Source organism: Priapulus caudatus, unplaced genomic scaffold, assembly GCF_000485595.1.
Source record: "Priapulus caudatus unplaced genomic scaffold, Priapulus_caudatus-5.0.1 Scaffold302, whole genome shotgun sequence".
Lineage (NCBI taxonomy): Eukaryota > Metazoa > Priapulida > Priapulimorpha > Priapulimorphida > Priapulidae > Priapulus > Priapulus caudatus.
Genome location: NW_014577363.1, coordinates 131,347 through 153,655, shown reverse-complemented (window position 1 = coordinate 153,655; position 22,309 = coordinate 131,347). Strand labels below are relative to the sequence as shown.

Genomic DNA, 22,309 nt, shown 5'->3' with positions numbered 1-22,309 from the left:
TATGTGTGTGTGTGTTGTGGTGTGTGTGTGTGAGTGTGTGTGATGCGTGTGTGTGTACATCGTGATGTGTGATGTTGTGGTGTGTGTGTGTGTGATGTGATGTGTGTGTGTGTGTGTGGTGTGTGTGTGTGTGTGTCGTGTGTGTGTGATGTAGTGTGGTGTGTCCTGTGGTGTGTGTACATGTGTGTGTGTATGCTGATGTGTAGTGTGTGTGTGTGTGTGTGCGTGTGTGTGTGTACATGTGTGTGTGTGTGTGTTGTGTGTGTGTGTTATGTATGTGTGTGTTGTGTGTGTGTGTGTGTGTGTGTGTGTGTGTGTTGTGTCGTGTGTGTGTGTGGTGTCGTGTCTGTGTGTGTGTGTGTAGGCCGCGCAGTACTGTAACTTTTCAGATACTGTATGCTGTTTCAGGTTTACGCTATAGGTAATTACCGAGGATAATGGACATCGCATGTAACCTACTGTACTTCGAAGCGAACGTTGTGGGCAACGATACTTTAACGCAACTCACCGTACGTTGTCATAGCTAATGACAAGCGTAAGCTGCTGTCCCACTTCCTTACTCACCAGAGGAGCTACTGTTGTGGTCCTTGCCTTTTCACCAGCGTGCAGGTAGACCGGTTCGGATGTATCCTAGCGTGGGGTGGCGCGCAGCAGATGATGACGGTCTTGTTGCTGCGAAGTACCTGCTATGTGAATGCGAATTAGCCGTGTGGTTCAATGCTATATTGTGTGATCGTTGTCAAAACATGCACTATTGGAGTTATATGTATTCGTGCGTGAATGAGCATGCACGCCCGCGTAATGGTTCGAGCGGTGGCGTGGAGTGCGCGAGTGAGACGGTGCGCGTGCTGCGTGCATGCGTGCGTAGCACGTGTGTGTGTTTGTGTGTGCGGCGCAGCGTAACTTTGTGTGTGCTGTGTGTGTTTGTGTGTGTGTGTGTGTGTGTGTGTGTGTGTGTCTGTGTGTGTGTGTGGAATGCGTGTGGTGTGTATGTGTGTGTGTGGTGTGCTGTGTGTGTGTGTTGTTGTGTGTGTGTATGCGTGTGTGTGTTGTATGTGTTGTGTGTTGTGTGTGTGTGTGTGCTGTGCTAGTGTGTGGCGCGACAGCGTCACCTTGTTGTGTGTGTGTGTGTGCGCGCGCGCGCGCGTGGCCGTGCGTGACGTATTTCTAAATCCAGTAACATAATACTAGACTATTAAGGGCAGGGCTCCGTTATTAGCAGTATCATATAACTAGTTACGAACATAAACTAAGCTTGAAATGTGATCATTTTTGCGTATAAGGTGTTGTGCAAACGTGGCGAAATTTTAAACATTAGATAATAAATATTTAAATCAAAGTTTCTAACGAGGTCCAGGCCGCGAAATTTTTTTCCCACTGAGTTCCGGACACCACCATAGATAAGCTGTATTTGCTAATAAGATGGTGCTTATATGATGATAGCGTGTGGATATAGTTAGTGTTAGGGTTCGGGTTCGGGTTACTGGTTAGGGTTAGGGTTAGGTTCATAGTTCCGGGTTAGGGATAGGGTAGTACATTTTACATTGTTGGCTTCGAGGATAGTCGAGTGAATGGAGTGCGCTGATATGAGCTGTAGGTCCGGAACTCAAGTGGGGAAAAAAAATTTGCGTCCAGACCCATCATTAGACAGCGTCCGTGCTGTGTGAGCGTCTGCGTGCGTGCGTGCGTGCGTGCGGACGGGAGAGTGTCCGTTTCCCCCTTAATGAGCAACTGCTACTGGCTCACAATGAATTAGACGCATCGCTCGATGTCTCACCTGCTGTGAGTGGTGTCGGGCGGGGTTGGACGTTTGGCGGTGCAGGATACGGTGTAGGCACGGCTTGTACCGCGTAGTATACCGAACCTATTGCCAGCCATGATGACAATCTTGTTAGTATACTTGTCAGCCGTGTCGCTGTGGTATGCGTCAGGCGTCTGCGAGAAAATAATCGAATTATATCAGACAAAAGAGATGGTACAATAATTTAATAATGTTTTAAATGTAAAATTTTATGATGTTTTAAATGTAAATGTGTGTATATGTATATATGTATATATATATATATGTATATATCACACACCCCCCAACGACACACACACACACACACACACACACACACACACACACACACACACACACACACACACACACACATGCGCACGCACACGCCACACACACGCGCACAGAGGCACATAAGCACGCCGTACACATACACGCAAGTAAACGCAACGCAAGCACACACACACGGCCACGGCTTAATAATGAATCTAGCCCGCCACTAAGCGTGGTTACAAGCTCACACACTCACCCGCGTGATCTGTTGTCTACGATCAGCGAAGGCTTGAACGTCGCGAACAGACGTGTGGATACGGACACTCGCTGCTTTCTTACGAAGCGTGCCTGCCATCCTCTGAAGCATCCTTATCTCCAGCACGCCGGATGAATGTCTCTGCCTTCATCTCCGTTCAGCTTTCTGACAGAATTCTACCCGCACGAGCCGAATCGTCTGTTGGCGCGAGCACGTTGGAGCGAGAGGGCTGGAAAAACATATCATATGCAAATGCAACTGACAATGAGCTGTACGCACGACGTTAGTATACGCAGGGGAGATAGAGATCGAGTGCAGTGAGGAGAGCAGCGAGATAGGGGAAAAGTGACCGTGTGTGAGTTGTGTGTGGGCGGGATGTGTGTGTGTCCCAGTGTGTGTGCGTGTGTGTGTGCTCGTGTGATGTGTGTGTGTGCTTGCGTGTGTGTACGTGCGTTGCGTGCGTCGCGAGTGAAAACAGAGTGAGAGAGGGGTTAGAATGAGCGTGGCGCGAATGAGCAGAAAAAGATGAGAAAACTAATAGAGATTGGCTTAGAGCAAGAAAACAGACGCTAAGGTGGGACGGAAGAACAGGCATGGGTTGGGTCAATGAGCTATAGTAAAAGTGATTGCGTAAACGCATACTCACGTAGCATGCTCTGGTAAACAAACGTTGACATCACATTGAAATGTAAACGGTATCTGCCGGTCGGGAACACTGGAAGCCCGCTGAAAGGCGCGATAGAAGTATACTTTCTGTTGTGGTCCTTCAGAGTCTCTTAATTGACTTAGTCCCCTAACACAATCACAAAGCGATAAATAAGTTATTTATCTTTTACCCACAATAAGCGCATAAATAAGCTTGACAGTTATCTTTTACACAACGCTAATAAGCATATAAAGTTTACTTATCTTTTACACCAACATGAATAAGCTAATATAAGCTTTACTTATCTTTTACACAACACAATAAGCGATATAGTTAGACTTTCTGTTTGCCACACATAAAAAGCGACGATATAGAGTATGAGCTTATCTTTTACACAACACAGAAGCGATATAATCTTGGGGGATTATATCAATTGCTTACTAGTCCTCATCCTGGGCGGCTGAGACACATGTGCTGGTTTACTATCGATGTATAATCGTATGCATTCAAACAACCAGGTTAGGATACTTGTGTTGCTAACGTCCTGGGCTAGTCTACGAGCGCCTAGCCTGCTACATCTGCCTTGCAAGAAATAGAGCTAGAAATCATTCGCCGCATATCACGCCATGTTGTAAGCTCGCAAGTATATAGGCGATCGCTCGATTGGGATGATTAATGCCAGTAACCAAAATATATGGTCTAACATCGCCATATTAGCTGTTAGGTGATCCCACATGGGTAATTGATCAAATGTCCATAGCAGCCGATTTAATAGCCACTTAACGTGATTACCGCATAATGTTGAATAGGCTACTAAACTATAGTAGAGTACCAGAATAACAAATGACTGAGATAATCAGCAGAACGTGACAATATAGCAACGGACGACGACAGCGATTAAAATGACATGCCTTGGATTGGTCGGCCAATTACACGTATGGCTCATTGCAATTTGCATGATCGACCAGTCATAGTGTTGACACTCACCCATCTTCATCGCATCAGATCACCTCTGAGTAGGCTTCCATCGTGCGCCACGACTTAGTTACTCACTTGGCCAACGACGTAAGTACAGTCTAAATGTGGGAAGAAATAGAGAGCACTTGACAGTCGAGGGTATGAAGACGGGTGTGCTCTGTGTCGTGGTGTCGGTGGTGGTTGGTGTGGTTTGGCGTGGCTGGTGGTTGGTGGGGGTTGTGTCGGGTGTGGGGGTGGCGCGGTATGTGTGTAGTGTGTGGTGTGTGTGTGTGCTGGCTGTGTCGTGTGTTGTGTGGTGTGTGTGTGATGTGTGTGTGGTGTGTGTGTGTGTGCTTTGTGTGCTGTGTGTATGTGCTGTGTGTGTGTGTGTGTGTGTTGTGTGTGTGATGTTGTGTGTGTGATGGTGTGTGTGTGTGTGTGTGTGTGGTGTGTCGCTCATGTGTGTGTGTATGTGTGTGTGTGTGTGTGTGTGTGATGTGCTGTGATGTGCTGATGCATGGTGTGTGTGTTGATGTGTGTGTGTGTGTTGTTGTGTGCCGGCTGGTGTGTGTGTGATGTATGTGTGGTGTTTGTGTGTGTGCTGTGCTGTGTGTGTGTGGGTTGTGTCGTGTGTGTGTGGTGTCGTGTGTGTGTGTCTGTGTATGGCCGCGCGTATGTAACTTTTCAGATACTGCTATGTAGTTTCGGTTTACGTATAGGTAATTCACAGGAAATGGCACTCGGCCATGTAACCACTGTACTTCGAAGCAACGTTGTGGCAAGACTTTAACCAACTCACCCGTACGTTGTCATAGCCTAATGACAAGCGGTAGCTGCTGTGCCACTTCTTACTCACCAGAGGGGCTACTGTGCTGGGTCCTTTGCCTTTCTACACGTGCAGGTAGATCGGTCGGTGTATCCTAGCGTGGGTGGCGCTGCGCAGATGATGACGCGGTTTGTTGCCTGCGAAGACCTGCCTATGTGAATGCGAATTACCGTGTGTTCAATTGCCTTATTGTGTGCATCGTGTCAAAAACATGCCTATTGGGCAGTTTATATGCTATTCGTGCTGTCGAATGAACTATGCCCGCCGCGTAATGGTCGAGCGTGGCGTGGATGCTTTGCAGGAGTGGACGGTGCGCTGCTGCGTAGCATGCGTGCGTGCCACGATGTGTGTTTGTGTGTGCGTGCGCACGTAACTTTGTGTGTTGTGTGTGTGTGTGTGTGTGTGCTGTGCTGTGTGTGGTGTGTGTGTGTGTGGTGTGTGTATGCGTGTGATGTTGTGTATGTGTGTGTGTTGTGTGTGTGTGCTTGTTGTGTGTGTGTGTACTGGTGCTGTGTGTTGTATGTGTTGTGTGTGTGTGTGTGTGTGTGTGTGTGTGTTGTGCGCGCGTGCTGTCCATGTTGTGTGTCGGCGTGGTTGCGCTCGGCGCGCGCTGGCGTGCGTGACGTATATTCCTTAAATCCAGTAACTAATACTGACTATTAAGCAGGGCCTTCCGTATTGAGCAGTATCATAACTAGTTACGAACACAAACTAAGCTTGAATGTTGATCATTCTTTTGCGTATAAGGTGTTGTGGCAATACGTGGCGCAAATTTTTAAACATTAGATAATAAATATTTAAATCAAAAGTTTCTAACGAGCGTCCAGGCCTGCCGAAATTTTTTCCATGCAGATTCCGACCCACACATAGATAAGCTGTTTTGTACATAAATGAGTGCTTATATATATAGTTGATTTATAGTTAGTGTTAGCGGTTCGGTTCGGGTTACTGGTTAGGGTTAGGGTTAGGGTCTCTAAGTACGCGTTAGGATAGGGGCTATACATTTTACATTGTTGACTTCGAGGGAAGTCGAAGTGAATGGAGTCGCGCTGCATTGCGCTTGGTCGGAACTCAAGTGGCGGAAAAAAAAATTTTGCGTCCGTCGACCACGTCATTAGACAGCGTCCGTGCTGCTTGTGAGCGTCTGCGTGCGTCGCGTGCCAGTGCTGCGCGACGGGAGGTTCCACACGCGCGTGTGTGCGTGCGTGTGCGTGCATATTATGTAGATAAGTAAAACTTTTCCAAAACACAATTTTTGCGGTGGTACCGCATGGTGCTAGCCTTCCATAGAAAAAGCCTCAAACACGGAAAGGTATGGGAATACAACTTTTTACTTTGATGATTCTTTCTGTCTTATACATACTAAATGATTACGAGTTATTTTAGTAGTATGCTTAGGAACACATTCTGCATATTATCAAAAATTATAGTTTTCACAGCGCACGCACGCACGCACGCACACGCACACGCACACACACACGCACACGCACACACGCACACACGCACACACGCACACACGCACACGCGCACACGCACACCCATAGACACATGCGTGCATGCGTGTGTAACAATAGAGGCCACGAAATAGTCCTGTTTACTGATTACAACATAAATAATCAACCAATCAGCAAATTAATAACAAAATATGACAACAAATGTAAAAAAAAACATCATTATAAAATCTCTCAACAATAAAAAAACAATTGTAAGAGTAATCTGTTCTTCTGTCATACTGGTATGACATGATCGTGTTAGAACAATGGTCCCCTAAGTCAGATAGCTAATTACATAGGTAATTAATACTCATTAAACGTGTTCACAGGTACAATAGGGTTTTGCAGGAGTTGCATCTATAGGTAAATAAACAGGGGAATGATACTAAGTATAAGTATAAAGAGTACAGATAGGTAGTATAGCTACAGTATTGCTGCAAAGCCTAATTATAAACCATACCTATAGATATTAATTAATTAGTTAAAAGCACGGGCTTTCTTGAGCGGAAACTATCTTATAAAAATATAATATCCATGGTTTGATGTATACAAAGCCAACCCATCTATACTTTTATATATTTTGTTGGAAACGGTTGTTTCATTTGATTACACTGCATGTTGGCTGTGTAGTTAGACGCGTACACCTACATTTATCTGTGTATTCTTTATACAATATTCTAACTGTTACATACAGGAATCGATGTGAGTTAGTGTATGTCAAATATAGAAGGTACGCGTTCTTACACGCGCGCGCGCGTGAGCGTACATGAAAGCGCGCGTGTGCACGCACATACAAGTACGTCGCCTTCCCTTAACGACAGTAATTCGTCCGTAATTAAACATTTTCAGTCAGTAAAGATGACATTAGCATTTGCTGTAAGCTTCTTGCGGTGGAAAGGTAATCAAATACTCCGAGTCCCTGTGCCTCTCCAGCAGTTTGAAGATGATGACGATGGCACATGCGATCAGTAGCAAGCCGAGCCCGGCGAAAGTGATCACGAACGTGGATCTACTGATGCAAGCATCGCTGTGTCTGCTGTTGCGAAGTGGGCCGTGAGAGCCTGTGTCAGAGAGCAAGTGATTGTCTCGTTAGATTCACACTTGCGAAATCGCGGACGCTGACAGAGACACGAACGATAGAACGCACACACACACGCACGCACGCACACGCGCACACACACGCACACACACCACACACACACACACACACACACACACACACACACGCCACACACACACACACACACACACACACACACACACACACACATGCGCACGCACACGCACACACACACGCGCACAGAGGCACATAAGCACGCCGTACACATACACGCAAGTAAAACGCAACGCCAAGCACACACACACGGCCCACGGCTTAATAATGAATCTAGCCCGCCACTAAGCGTGGTTACAAGCTCACACACTCACCCGCGTGATCTGTTGCTCTACGATCAGGAAGGCTTGAACGTCGCCGAACAGACGTGTGGGATACGACACTCGTGTTCTTACGAGCGTGCCTGCCATCCTCTGAAGCATCCTTATCTCCAGCCACGCCGATGAGAATTCTCTGCCTTCATCTCCTCAGCTTCTACAGAATCTACCGACGAGCGAATCGCTGTTTGGTGCGAGCACTTGGGAGCAGAGGGCCTGGAAAAACATCAAGTGAAATGCAATGACAATTGTGTACGCACGACGTAGTACTACGCGGGGAGATTAGAGATCGAGTGCAGGTGAGGGAGAGCGAGATAGGGAAAGTGAGTGCACGTGTGTCGATTGTGTGATGGCGGTGGTGTGTGTGTGTGGGGTTGTGTGTGTGTGGGGTGTGGTGTGTGTGTGTGTGTGTGTGCTGTGTGTACGTGCGTGCGTGCCGTCTGCGAGTGAAACAGAGTGAGAGAGGGGTAGAATGAGGTGAGCGAATGAGAGAAAAAGATGAGAAAATAATTAGAGATTTGGCTTTAGAGCAAGAAAAACAGACGTAGGGTGACGCGAGAAACAGCATGGTGTTGGGTCAATGAGCGTATAGTAAAAGTGAATTCGTAACGCATACTCACGTAGCATTGCTGGTAACAAACGTTGACATCACATTGAAAGTAAACTGTTCTGCCGCGTCGGGAAACTGGAAGCCCTGAAAGGCGCGTTAGAGTATCTTTTCTGTTGTTTTGTCCTTCAGAGTCTCTAATTGACTTATCCCTACACAACACAGAAAGCGATATAAGTTGATTTATCTTTTACACACACAATAAGCGATATAAGTTGAGTTATCTTTTACACAAACGTAATAAGCGATATAAGTTTACTTATTCTTTTACAAACATAATAAGCTATATAAGTTTACTTATCTTTTACACAACACAATAAGCGATATAAGTTGACTTATCTTTTGCCCACAACATATAAGCCGATATAAGTTGACTTATCTTTTACACAACACAGAAAGCGATATAATTTGGGGTTATATCAAATGTTACTAGTCCTCATCCTGCGCGTGCTGAGACACATGGCTGTTTCTATCGATGTCAATAATCAGTATGCATTCAACTTACCAGGTAGTACTTGTGTTGTTACGTCCTGGGCTAGTCTACGAGCGCTAGCGCTGCTACATCTGTGCAAGAAATAGAGTAAGAAATCATTCGCAGATATCACGCCATGTTGTAAGCTCCGCAAGTATAGCTATTTGGGGTGATTAATGGTACACCAATAATTGGTCATACATCGCATATTAGCTGTTAAGGTGATCCATGGTAATCTGTAAATGGTCCATAGCACCGTTTAATAGCCACTAAGTGATTACCGCTAATGTGTGAATAGGCTATAAACTATAGTTAGAGTACAGAATAACAAATGACTGGTAATCAGCGAACGGTGACAAATATGCAACGGACGGACAGACGATTAACAATTTGGAGATTTTGGTCGGAAATTACACGTTGGCTCTTGCAATGATGTCGACAGTCTATGTTGACACTCACCCGCTCTTCATCGATCAGATCATCCTCTGGTAGGCTCCATCGTGCCGCCACGCAGTTACTCACTTGCACGACGTAGTCGTCTAAATGTGGGAAGAAATAGAGAGAGCTTGTGACAGATCGAGGGTTGAAGACGGATGTGTGCTTGTGTGTTGTGTGGTGGTGGTGGTGGTGTGGTGTTGGCGGTGGTGGTGGTGGTGTGGGGGGTTGTTGTGATGGTGGTGGGGGTGGGGGTATGTGCTTGTTGTGTGTGTGTGCTGTGTTGTGTGTGTGCTGTGTGTGTGTGTGTGCGTGTGTGTGTACATGTGTGTGTGTGTGTGTGTGTGTGTGTGTGTGTGTGTTGTATGTGTGTGTGTGTGGTGTGTGTGTGTGTGTGTGTGTGTGTGTGTGGTCGAATGTGTGCTGTGTGTGTGTGTGTGTGTGTACATGTGTGTGTGTTGTGGTGGGTGGTGTGTGTGTGTGCTGTGTGTGTGTGTGTGGTGTTTGTGTGTGTACATGTGTGTGTGTGTGTGTGTGTGTGTGTATGTATGTGTGTGTGTGTGCTGTGTTGTGTGTGTGTGTGTGTGTGTGTGTGTGTGTGTGTGTGTGTGTGTGTGTGTAGGCCTGCGCGTATGTACTTTTCAGATATATATGTAGTTTCAGGTTTACGTATAGGTTTTTTGGTAATTACCAGGAAATGGACTCGCAGTAACCTACTGTTACTTCGAAGCAACGTTGTGCCAACGACTTTAACAACTCACCCGTCGTTGTCATAGCTAATGACAAGGGTAAGCTGGCTGTCCACTTCTAGCTCACCAGAGGGAGCTACTGTCTGCGCGTCCTTGCCTTTCTACACGCTGCAGAGTAGACGGTGCGGCTGTATCTAATGCGGTTTGGGTGGCGCTGCGCAGAGATGACGGGTTTTGTTTGCTGGCCGTGAAGACCTGCCTATGTGAATTGCGAATAGCGCGTGTGTCATTGCCCTTATTGTGTGCACGCTGTCAAAAACATGCCTATTGGGCAGTTTATATGTATTCGTGCCGTGCGAATGAAACTATGCACGCCGCGTAATTGGTCGCAGCGTGCTGTGGAGCATGCTTTGCAGGAGTTGGAGGTCGGCATGCGTAGCATGCTGCGTGCCATTTTGAGCTGCGTGGCGCACGTCTGGTGTGCTGATGTGTTGTGTGTGGTGCTGCTCGTGGATGTGTGCTGTGTGTGGTGATGTGTTGGTGTTGTGTGTATGTGTGTGTGTGTGTGTCGTGTGCTGTGTGTGTGTGTGATGGTGTAGTGCTGTGTGCTGTTATGTGTGTGTGTTGTGGTGTGTGTGTGTGGTGTTGTGTCTGTCGTGGCTGCGCGTGTGTGTGCTGTGTGTAGGTGTGTTGCGCGCGCGCGCGCGCTGGCTGTCGCGTGCGTTATTCCTTAAATCAGTAACTAATACTGACTATAAGCAGGGCTCCGTATGAGCAGTATCATAACTAGTTACGAAACAAACTTTAAAGCCTTGAAATGTGATCCATTTTTTGCGTATAAGGTGTTGGTGGCAAACGTGGCCGAAATTTTAAACATTAGATAATAAATATTTAAATCAAACGTTTTCTAACGAGGTCCAGGCCTGCGACAATTTTTTTCCCATTGCAGTTCCGGACCACATAGATAAGTTGTTTTGCCTACATAAATGAGTGCTTATATATATAGTCTGGATTATAGTTAGTGTTAGGTTCGGGTTCGGGTTACTGGTTAGGGTTAGGTTAAGGGTTAGGCGTTTAGGGATAGGTGGCTATACATTTTACATTGTTGCTTCGAGGAAGTCGAAAGCTGAATGGAGTGCGCTGATTGGCTATGGTTCGGAACTCAAGTGGGGAAAAAAAATTTGGTCGTCCAAGACCCTCATTTAGACACGGGTCCGTGCTGCTGGTGTGGCGTCCTGCGTGCGTTGCGTGCGCAGTGCGCGGCGACGGGAGGTTCCGCTGTCCTCTTTAATGAGCACTGCTACTTGCGCTCACAATGAATTAGACGCATCGCTCTCGATTGTCTCACCTGCTGTGAGTGGTGTCGGGCAAGGTTCGCGGCATTGGACGTTTTGGCGGTGCTAGGATACGGTGTAGGCACGGCTAGTGTACGCGTGTAGTTATGCCGAACCTATTGCCAGCCATTGATAACAATCTTTGTTTGGTTATACTTGTCAGCGTGTCGCTGTCGTATGCGTCAGGCGTGGCTGCGAGAAAATAATTCTGAATTATATCAGACAAAAGAGATGGTTACAATAATTTAATAATGGTTTTAAATGGTAAAATTTTTCATTAATTTATTATGATGTGTATATAGTATATATATATATATATTATATATATATAATCTCTCTCAGTACTCCTTCTCTCTCTCTCTTCCCCTTTTTATTTCCGTTTTACTTCCTGTCCTTTAAACCTTACCCTAACCACAAAATTAGCTTTGCGTCTCTCATAGAGTGTGGTTCGGCCTGCCTCTACGCAAGCACTACCATCTTCGCCGCCGACCTACAATATTCTCCAACACCGACCAGACTCAGCCAAGCAATGACACAACATTCTGACGCAGTGATGCCCTCGTGTGCTAGTTGCGCTTCAGCGAAGTGTGTGATTGCGATGCGAAGCGCATGCACACTTCCCTCTCTCAAAACACACCTTTCCCATCGGCTCCTCTTCCTCTTCACCTACAATTACGGAACCCCTACCTAACCTAAGTTACCCAAAGACTAATCTTTTACCCAGACCGCCTAAGACTGACTTTCTACCTCGGCTTTGTACTTTTCACTTAACATCAGACGAAAGTAAACGCTATTTCTGGAAGTTCTTGTAAGGACAGCCTACATGCGTTAGATCGCGCCCGCCCCATAGAAACACTGCGGATGTTTAAAGTCGTAATTGCTAATCTGCCCTGGCGAAGAATCAACTATACATAGCATGAACTTCTTCTTATTTAAAATCAAGACGCGATGTTCGCGCTGTACGCGGGCGTTGCCCGCAAGCCCGGGGAAAACCGGGTTTTAATGCGCAAAAGTAACATTTAAGATCTACAGATATAGATCACCATGCCTTTCTAAAACAGCTTTGCGTACAGTCGAATCTTTATGTTGGTTACGTTTGGATAATAATTCAGCGTCGGTTACACGTGTACTCTATGCCTATTTATCTTCTGCTAGTAGAAATACAATTTCTTCGGCTTTTCATCGATCGCTTATATGCTAAATACGGTAATTTAATTCACCAGCAGAGTCGTAGATATGAGTTTGCTTTTGAATTTGATGTGAAGCGCGAGTAACTGGGCCCTGATGCACCGGCATAGTACTTCCAGGGTAGACGCTTCGCAGAGCGGTGTTGTCGCATCTGTGCGTTGCGTGCTGTGCGGGCGTGCGTGTTGCCACGTGCGTGCGCTGCTCGTGCGTGCGTGCCGACCCATTTTGCCTACCTAGTACCGCGATGTACACGGAGATGCAGTGAGTACGTATCCGTGAGTTTCTGCCGTACGTGCGTACGTTGCTGCGTGCGTGCGTGTGTGCATGAACGTGCGTACGGTTGGTGCCGGACGCGCACTGTGCGTGCGTGTGTGCATGAACGTGCGTACGGTCCGTGCGTGCGTGCGTGCGTTACGCTGGTGATGCATGAACGTGCGTACGGCTGTGCGCTGCGTACGTGTGTCGCATGAACGTGGCGTACGTCGTGCGTTGCGTGCGGCGGTCCGTGTGTGCGTTGTGTGCATGAACGTTGCGTACATGTGCGCCTGCGTGCGTTGCCCGTACGTGCGTGGTGCTGTGCGTTGGGTGCATGAACGTGCCGTACGAGTGTGGCGTGCGTGCGTGTGTGCCCGATGAACGTGCGTACATAGTGCGCTGCGTACGTGTGCGTGGGCTGCGCGCTGTGCTGCGCTGCGTGCCAACGGCGTGCGCACGGTCGAACGCGGCGCACGGCGGGTTTCTGTGCTGCATGAACGTGCGTACGTGTGCGTGCCGTGCGTTGTTGCTATGAACGTGGCGACGTTCGTGCGTGCGCTGTGCTGCATGAACGTGCGTACGTCGTGCGTGCGTGTGGCATGAACGTGCGTACGTCGCTGCGTGCGCTGCGTGGCTCGGTGTGATGAACGTGCCGGTTACGTGTTGGCCGTGGCGTGTGTGCATGCAACGTGCGCTACGTTGTGCGGCGTGCGGTGTGTGCATGAATCGTTCGTACGTGTGCGTTGCCGTGGCGTGCTGTACGTGTGCGTGCCGTTGGGGCAGCAGTCGGTGTGCATGAACGTGCCGCTCACGTGTGCGTGGCCGTGCGTGCGTACGTCGGTGCGGTGTGTGCGTCGTGTGCATGAACGTTGGCGTGTGCTGCATGAACGTGCCGTACGGCTGCGTCGCGTGCGTAGTGGCATGAACGTTCGCGTACCATGTGCGGCGTTGCGTGCGTACGTGTGCGTGCGGCTGCTGTGTGTGCATAGAACGTGCGTACGTGTGCGTGCGCTGGCGTCGCTCGATGCATGAACGTGCGTAACATGTGGCGTGCGTCGGGGGTGTGTGGCATGAACGTGCGTACGTGTGCGTGCGTGCGTGTGTGCATGAACGCTGCGTACGTGTGGCGTCGCCATGTGCGGCGTTTACGTGTGCGTGCGTGCGTGTGTGCATGAACGGCTGCGTTACGTGTGCGCTGGCGAGGTGGCGCTGCGTACGTGTGCGTGTGCTGCGTCTGTGTGCATGAACGTTGACGCGCTGTGTGCATGAAACGTGCGTACGTGTGCGTGCACGTTGCGCTGTGTGCATGAACGCTGCGTACATGGCTGCCGTGCGGTGCGTGCGTACGTGTTGCGTGCGTGCCGTGCTGTGCAGAACGTGCGTACGTCGTGGCGTGCGTGCGGTGTGCCATGAACGTAGCGTTACGTGGCTGCCGTTGCCGTGCGGCGACGGTGTGTGTGCATGCAACGGTGCGTACATGTGCGTGCGTACAGCTGTGCTTGTGGGTGGCCGTGTGCTGCGTGCGTACGTGTGCGTGGTGGCCCCGCTCGGGTGCGCAGTCTGTGTGCGTCGCGTGCGTGCGTGCGTACTGTACGTGCGGGTGTCGCCGTGTTGTGTGTGCGTTGCGTGCGTGCGTGCGTGCGTGCATCTTACCATCACAGCCCTGTGAGTGCCGCAGGCGTCGAGCGGGATGCGGAAGTCAGCTTCTTTGACGTCGGTGAAGCTGGCAGCACACGGCTGCACGCTGCTGTAGCCGTGCGTGTACACGCTGCCAACGAAGCCGTCACTGAACTTCATGTGAATGATCATCGTACGTCGGCCCAGGTCGCACTTAACCTCTAGTTCTGTGGTAGGAAAGTATAAGTATAGAGGATAGAGTGAGTTATAGGATAATATAGTTAGAGGATAGCAGAGTCGATGATAATGGAGAATAAGGATAGAGTGTTAACAGGCGAGGCGGTTGGGTTGGTGTGTTGTCGGATTTACTTGTTAAGTAAGATGTCGCTTTATTTGCTAGACAGCGGGATTTTTGCTTGATAAACTGTGTTTTTATCCAGTTTTTGCTCTGCTTGAAATTTACATTCGTCGGCGTTTAATGAGTACTATAGTCATCGTTCGCTGTTAAGCAGCGAACCGCAATTCGGTGCAAGAAGTTATGTCTTAAGTTAAGAAGAGTGTTTGTCACTTGCAAAAACTACTCAAACAAATTCGCAAAACACCGCGACGTGGCACGCGTTCGCAGTAATTCATTTTCGCTAATTACCCTCTAGTTTAGCAGCGGCGGTGGTTCCGTACGCTCGTAGGAAGTTGCCATTGTCGTTGTAGTCAATGTTGTCGGCGGAGGTCGGGTGCCTGTAAGCGCCGCCAGGGTGCGAAATGGCGTTACCGTACACGCTCGCCTGTTGGGGCGTGATGAGACCTTTTCTGTGCACGTCGAACCTACGGTAACCACCTGTAATCAAGTAAACATTGTTACCGCCGTACCTCGGGGAGACTACGAGGTTAATACCTGTCAGGTATGCAGTTTACCTACAGCGCGCGCGGGAAAAAGCGCGCGCGGGAAAGGCTGATATGTAAATATGGAAAAATATTTTATCTCTCTCGTGCTGTGCTCGCTTAATCCGCCACTTGTTGTGACCGACTTCATCGCGTACGGGTTCCCCAATTACTTATGTTGTCCCACGCTTATTACAACCACACACGAATCTGTCACACGTAGCTCTTACTCTCGTCACGCGAGCCATAGATATAATTATATAGATATATAGATATATGTAGATGTATTATGTAGATATATAGGTATATAGATATATAGATGTGTATATATATATATATAGAGATATATGTAGATATATAATATCAAGAGCATATAAAGAAGACCTTCTTTATATGTTCTTGATAATATATATATAGATATATAGATATATAGATATATAGATATATAGATACATAGATATATGTGGATATATATAATATATAGATATATGTGAGATATAGTGTGAGTTCATCATGTGTGTATTCTGTGCTTCATATAACGCAACGTGCTGTAACGGCTGCGATGTGAAATTGCACGCGCTCTGCGCGCCGCTATCGTAATCCGGTTAGTGACCTCGCTATATACGCAATCCTCGCTAAATGTCTACACACGCACTTACCGTCCCACTACTACTACCGCGAAATTACTGACGGAATATCTACTTGTGCACACACAACAGATCAGGTTACAATGAAGGCGATGCTTGGGTTATGAAAACAATCGAGTTGAAATGCAACAGGACATGAACCGACCGGCGGCCGTACATTCATTCCTGTCCGCCGATTCGCTTCTACCTGCACTGCCGTATCAACACATTTATGATTTTAACAATTTTGTTCCTTCGAAGCCGCTGAATGTAAAATTTAAACAAAAAACCTGAAAACTTTTGAAAAATTCTTTCGCTGAAATTTTGTTTCGCACAGAGTTTTTCTATATTAGACGCGTTCGACGTCGTTGCGATGCATGTAGATCGCATGCATCAAACGACTCGACAGCAGTCTAGATAGAAGTGGCAATTTGTAACGCACACTTCAACAGTTAGCCGGACAAAACGCTTAGAAACGAAGAGTCACTTTTTCCGCTTTGGCCCAAATGGCCATTAAATGTTTCACTGAAGGCTGGGGTGATAATTATCACTAACTCTGGGGTTTCCTTCGACTGCCCAGAATGTGAGAGCTAGGAGATATGATAGCTAGCCGTGCTACCATGCTTATGGGATTTAACAACACATAATTCATTATTACAACGCTTACGCCAGCCATTCGATGGCGTCGCTCAACAGAATAAATAAATAATTAATATATTAATTACAATTAATAATTAAAAACAGAATTAATAAATAATTAAGCGTTCAACAACACTGGTACGAACAACTTCCGCGACCAACTGACCTTTTGTGAGTGAATTGTAAGCGCCTGGCACGTTCAGAGGGTATCCTGAGCCGTAACCGACACCAGGGCGCGCTTCCGGCGGCTCGAATCTTCTCGTGTTCTGCCTCTGATTGGCTCTCTGTCTCTGGTCTCTCTGCCTCTGATTGGCTCTCTGTCTCTGATCTCTCTGCCTCTGGTCTCTCTGATTGTGTGTATCTCGATAGGCAGGCGAGCCGACGTTCCTGTTGTAGATGGCGCCACGCGTGTCAGCATTGCTGCTTATCCGGGGTCCTGATCCCCCGATGTTGTATTGTGGCGCGGCGCCGCGGACAGATTTCGGGGCAGGACCGTAACGATAGAGGTCACGAAGGTCATCCCTCCGCGTACTGGCGCCCCCTCGCGGCCGATTACTCACTGGAATCTGCACATAGCTACTGCGTCCGCTAGGCTGTTTGTAGGACGACAGGGGTGGCACCACTTGTTGGTGAATGCGACTCTCGCGATACCCGCTAGAAGGTCTCTGCGGCTGAGAGATGACGTCATAGTTGTTACCGGATGCACCGTAGCTAGTGGAAGGTGCGTCTTGTAATGGGGACGTAGCTCCGTAGCTATTACTAAACAATCCAAAGTTTTCATGGGGTGTCCCTTGTGCTGGTGACGAGGATAAATAGTTGCTACTAAATGGTCCGAATCCAGTAGAAGGCAGTTCATGTACAAACGAAGCGGCATTAAAGTTCTTTCCAAATTCTCCAAACGTAGGAGAAAGTGTGTCTTGCTTTGGAGTGGGAGCACCGTAGCTGCTGTCGAATCCTTCAAAGCCGGTAGAGGGCGTCTTCTGGATCGGGGTGGCAGCACTGTAGCTGTTACCAAATCCTTCATAGCCGGTAGTGGGCGTCTTCTGGATCGGGGTAGCAGCACCGTAGCTGTTACCGAATTCTTCATAGCCGGTAGATGGCGTCTTCTGGATCGGGGTGGCAGCACCGTAGTTGTTACCAAATCCTTCATAACCGTTAGAGGGCGTCTTCAAGATTGGGGTGGCAGCACCGTAGCTGTTACCAAATCTTTCATAGCCGGTAGATGGCGTCTTCTGGATCAGAGGGGCAGCACCGTAGCTGCTACCAAAGTTTTCATAGCCGATAGAGGGCGTCTGCTCTACTAAAGAGGTAGAACCATAGCTGTTAACAAATTCTCTTGATCCACTAGAGGGCGCCTTATGTACCGGAGAGGCAGCACCGTCGCTGTTGCCAAACCCTCCGTAACCGATAGAGGGCGTCTCGTCTAACTGCGAAGTCCTTTCATAGATGTTATCAGCTCCTCCATAGCCAATCTGAGGCGCTTCTGTAAATCTCGGTGTCTTCCCATAGTTTTGCTGCGACGCTTCGTAGCCGGTAGGCGGCGCCACCCGCGTCCTTCCGTAGCCGCTAGGGGGGCCTGCGTAGCCGCCAATAGCGACGTGCTGAGACGTCGGCTCGTTTCTGCTGGTAAACTCGCCGTAATTCGTACTGACCGACGGAGCCGCACCGTATCCGGATGTCGGACTCCTGTAGTCGGCAGTTGCCTTGTTCGGTCCGTACGCTCCGCTGGAGGGCGCTCCGAACGCCGACTGACTCTGCGGTAGCTTGCTGGACTTGACTAGCTTTACGGAGCCAAAGGTAGACGGTTTTCCCACGCCGGAGGAGGATCCTTGGCTGCGAGGATTGGGGCGGGCGGGGCTGTACTGCTGCTGCTGCGACTGCGGGCCAGGGTATCGATTGTTTGTACTCTTTCTGTGGTCACCGCCGTACCCAGGCTGACCGCCATACGTAGACTGACCGCCGTAGGTAGACTGACGGCCGTAAGCAGACTGACCGCTGGCCGGTCCGTATCCGGATTGTGGCTGGCCCGACGGGAACTGAAAGCTCGCGCCGGTGTCAGCGCCGCCACGCGGGAACTGAGAGTCTCTCTGTCCGTCGTAGATTGCGTATCCGGCGCCTGTCGGTCTGTCGTTGAGGTCTCCGCCGTTGCCATGGCGACCATAGCTGCTAAAGCGGGGTGGCGAGTCGAAGTTGTCGTAGCTATCATCGTTGCCATACTGCGCCAGGTCGAATCCTTTGTTCGTGTGTTGCGCTCTGCAGACGATCGCCGTCTGTAAGAATCACAACATTCCAAGATTATTATATACACGATGAATATTCAACGGCATTTACACGCGGCCTGAACCCTCTTTACAAACACATGCGGTTCACCGGTAAATGTCTCAAATTATTCCCAGTAGATGGGGTAATCATCGGTAAGGACGGGAGCGCGTCCACGCGAGAAATAACCGGAAAAACTAGACTCGCGCGCGCGTACTAGCCAGTTCATTAGGAGCGCAAAGCAACAAGCAACAGAATATTAGTACAAGAATAACACCCGCTGATATTTGCCATTACCACACTAACGGCACATTCGCCGAACGATAGGTATGGAAAAACACGCGCATTAGAAAAAACTACGCGCATGAGTGGCATGCGGAAACACACGCTAATGGAGCGGTGATAAATGTCGTCATTGTGTTGCTCCACGCGCGGGATGGACAGTGGGCTATGGCACCGGGATGGATGCATCTACTTATAGTCCGTAGTCCCTCACGGCTGATCGCCTTTGATTAGTTTACCTAAAGATTGCTGCGATATTTGCAACTCCGCCGTCATCACCAACTCGCTTATACACTGTGTTGATTCTGGGATTATGTAGGTGAGAAGGTTTAGATCGAGCCATCTCCGAGTGTACACGGTGTCTTGGATAGAGTGGATGATTGTTGTCTAATTTGTGAAACTAGGGCAAGTTCATATTAGCGGTTATTTTGTGCTATTTTGCAGCGTGTTCTGTTAGGGGCCTTGACGCTAGCTGTCACCTATCACTACATATACGTCAGTGTTTGACATCAGCAGTATCTATACGTCTACCGGTCTATACTATACCGGTCCGGTACCGTCTACCGGTCTATACTATACCGGTCCGGTACCGTCTACCGGTCTATACTATAGGTCTACCGTATTAAATTGGATTTTTCGGTGATCGTCACGTGGTTGTAGGACGCCAGCCTAACATGTCTCCGTTTATTATGAAAAAACGGAGTTAGTTTAATGCCTAATTATTCTATATGTATTGAAATTATCGCGTTTAGATTTCATATTTGCGAAAACTGTCATTCCCTGTTAATGTCATTATTATGAGCTTTCATGATATCATATAGCGCAGGAAAACTCCAAATTGTACCAATCTAATTGCATCATTAACAAAAGTTATGGATAGTTGATAATTACAAAATCAACACATTTGCTATTTGATTTTCTATTACACCCATGCGGACAAGAGCAAACTCGACTCATTTATAAATCTATTATGATAATATTGTAGACAAAATGCTCTGGCATAGTAGTTATACGGCATTGAATACATGCCAGGTATCAACGTGTACAAATAGTCAGTGCATAGTTCACCAGGTATCAATGTTTACCAATTGATACTGTGTAGTTTAATAGTCACTTGGCACAGCTCGGCAGATTCAGTTCCTCCATAAAACCTCAGATGTGTAACATAGCCGCCATGTCAGGATTCGTTACCTCGGAACCTAATAACCTTGTGAGAAATTCCCACACGAGACAAGGCACCAGTGAAATCGTCAATAACAACTTCAAGTGCTGCCTTATTCACTGTGACTTTATCAAAAGAGTTCACTGTTATAGAGTAGGTTGGGAAATGGGAAACCTAGTTAATATCGGTAATGCGGTCAGATCGCAAAATAGCATGGCATCAAACATAGACACATATAACTGACTGAACCCACGTGATACACACAAGGAAGTAGAGGATTGATCTGGCTTCGCTGAACGAGTTCAATGGCGTCCAATGTTGTTCACACGTTACAAAATTACGTTATATTAATATTGACCCAATGTTCCCGCAAAGGTCACGATACAGCAATGTTGACCCAATGTTACCGCAGAGTACATAATATAGAAATGTTAACCCAATGATTTACGAGTTAGTAATAAATATAGTAAATGTTTAACCCATGTTACCGGAAGTATACAAGATTAGAATGTTACCCACATGTTACCGCAGAGTACATAATATAGAAATGTTAACCCAATGTTACCGCAGAGTACATAATATAGAAATGTTAACCCAATGTTACCGCAGAGTACATAATATAGAAATGTTAACCCAATGTTACCGCAGAGTACATAATATAGAAATGTTAACCCAATGTTACCGAAGAGGGCACCAGGTATCAATGCTGTCGAGTGCTATAGCTGAGAATCTATGTTAGATCATAATTATATATGTTACCCGGAAAGAAATTTAGCGGGAGGAAAGGCTTAGTAGTATGATCGGTTAAATCCGGCCCATTGGATGGTTTATATGCTTGGATTATTGTTTCAGCACTCTCTTTGATGGATATAATATAGATATAAATATCAGATCTTTAAATAAAAGCCATTTGTTAATCTCTTTATCTTTTTCGCACCACTCCCCCTTTCGCTCCCCCTCTCTCTCGTTCTCTCTCTGTATCTCCTCCCTCTCCTCTTCTCGTTGTCCTCTGTCTTCTTATTGTCCCTCTCTCTCTCGGTTCTCTTCTTCTCTCTCTCTCTCTCTATATATAATTATTATAATTATATTATATATATATATATATATATAAATATATATATATATATGAATAGAGATAAATTATGGTAATGATCGCTGTTTATTTTAATCTATCGCGTAGATCTATAGAATTAAAGCGCGCGTGCAGTCGCTGCATATAGACCACACAACCGCGCAAGGCTCGAATTAAAGCGCGATTATATCTCGATTACGCTGAATTCTCCCGGCCGCACGCGTCGACACGATGCAGCACGAGCACGACATTAGCATAGTGCTAATAGCGGTGTTGGCAGAAAGATGCGATATGATATGACTACTAGGCACTTTAATTTAATTAAATTTTTTTTTTTTTTAGGGTTAGGGTTAGGGTTAAAGTTAGGATTAGGGTTAGGGTTAGGATTAGGATTAGGGTTAGGGTTAGGGTTAGGGTTAGGTGGTTTTTTTTAAGTGCCTAGTAGTCATATCCTAAGTGCCTAGTAGTCATATCCTAAGTGCCTAGTAGTCATATCCTAAGTGCCTAGTAGTCATATCATATCGCATCTATCTGCCGGGTGCGCTAATAGCACGGAATCCGGTGCGATTGACTCGCACTTATTACCCGCTAGCGGGGGAATCCTGTAAAGAAGAAGCGGGCGGGGAAAAAACGCGGGACCGCCAAAACCGGTGCGAGTGATTGACGGCTGATGAATTATTCTCCTCGAGATTCAATCGACGTCGATACCTACTCAATTAAACTCGCTCTCTACGAATAATCAAAAATGTAAATACTAGGCGACATTAGCATATTTGACAGCGCACTTACCAGCAGCAGCAGCAGCAGCAGCGGCAGCGATGGCGCGGCATCACTACCTCTTCCCGTCATTCTCAATATATACGAAATGTTCGCCGCGTTGCGATGGTCCCTCGAGCTGCACTCTCATGCAATCCGTCGCAACGAGTCGAGCGACGTTAGATAAAGACGCTCACGCTCCACGGAACAAGTGAGCTGCTGTTATTACGCGTGCAGGCGTTAAGATGTCCCCCGCGCACGACGCGTGTCGGCCGTGATCGCTATAAGACTCCCCTACTGGAGCTATCGCCGGTAGACGCGCGGATGACGGACTTTCGTTGAGCAGGTACGAGAGAACGCGTCCGTTTGACGCAG

General features: G+C 47.6%; 1 protein-coding gene and 1 long non-coding RNA gene across 3 annotated transcripts in view; both read right to left on the bottom strand.

Annotated features, from left to right (window-relative positions):
• Positions 1 to 22,309, bottom strand: part of LOC106808763 (hornerin-like) — a 28,036-nt gene extending 5,727 nt beyond the window's left edge. For both annotated transcript variants that reach the window (XM_014811607.1, XM_014811608.1), the window contains exons 1-5: positions 21,968 to 22,309; positions 16,570 to 18,673; positions 14,906 to 15,094; positions 14,296 to 14,486; positions 1,778 to 1,935 (exon numbers count right to left, since the gene is read on the bottom strand). In XM_014811607.1, coding sequence (XP_014667093.1) covers positions 1,778 to 1,935; positions 14,296 to 14,486; positions 14,906 to 15,094; positions 16,570 to 18,673; positions 21,968 to 22,027 — 2,702 coding nt within the window. In that variant the 5' untranslated portion in view covers positions 22,028 to 22,309. The remainder of the gene's footprint in view (positions 1 to 1,777; positions 1,936 to 14,295; positions 14,487 to 14,905; positions 15,095 to 16,569; positions 18,674 to 21,967) is intronic.
• LOC106808764 lies at positions 6,052 to 7,718 on the bottom strand. The gene is made up of 2 exons (XR_001393810.1): positions 7,660 to 7,718; positions 6,052 to 7,292 (listed from the first exon to the last, which is right to left on the bottom strand). It is a non-coding gene; the product is annotated as an uncharacterized LOC106808764 (long non-coding RNA).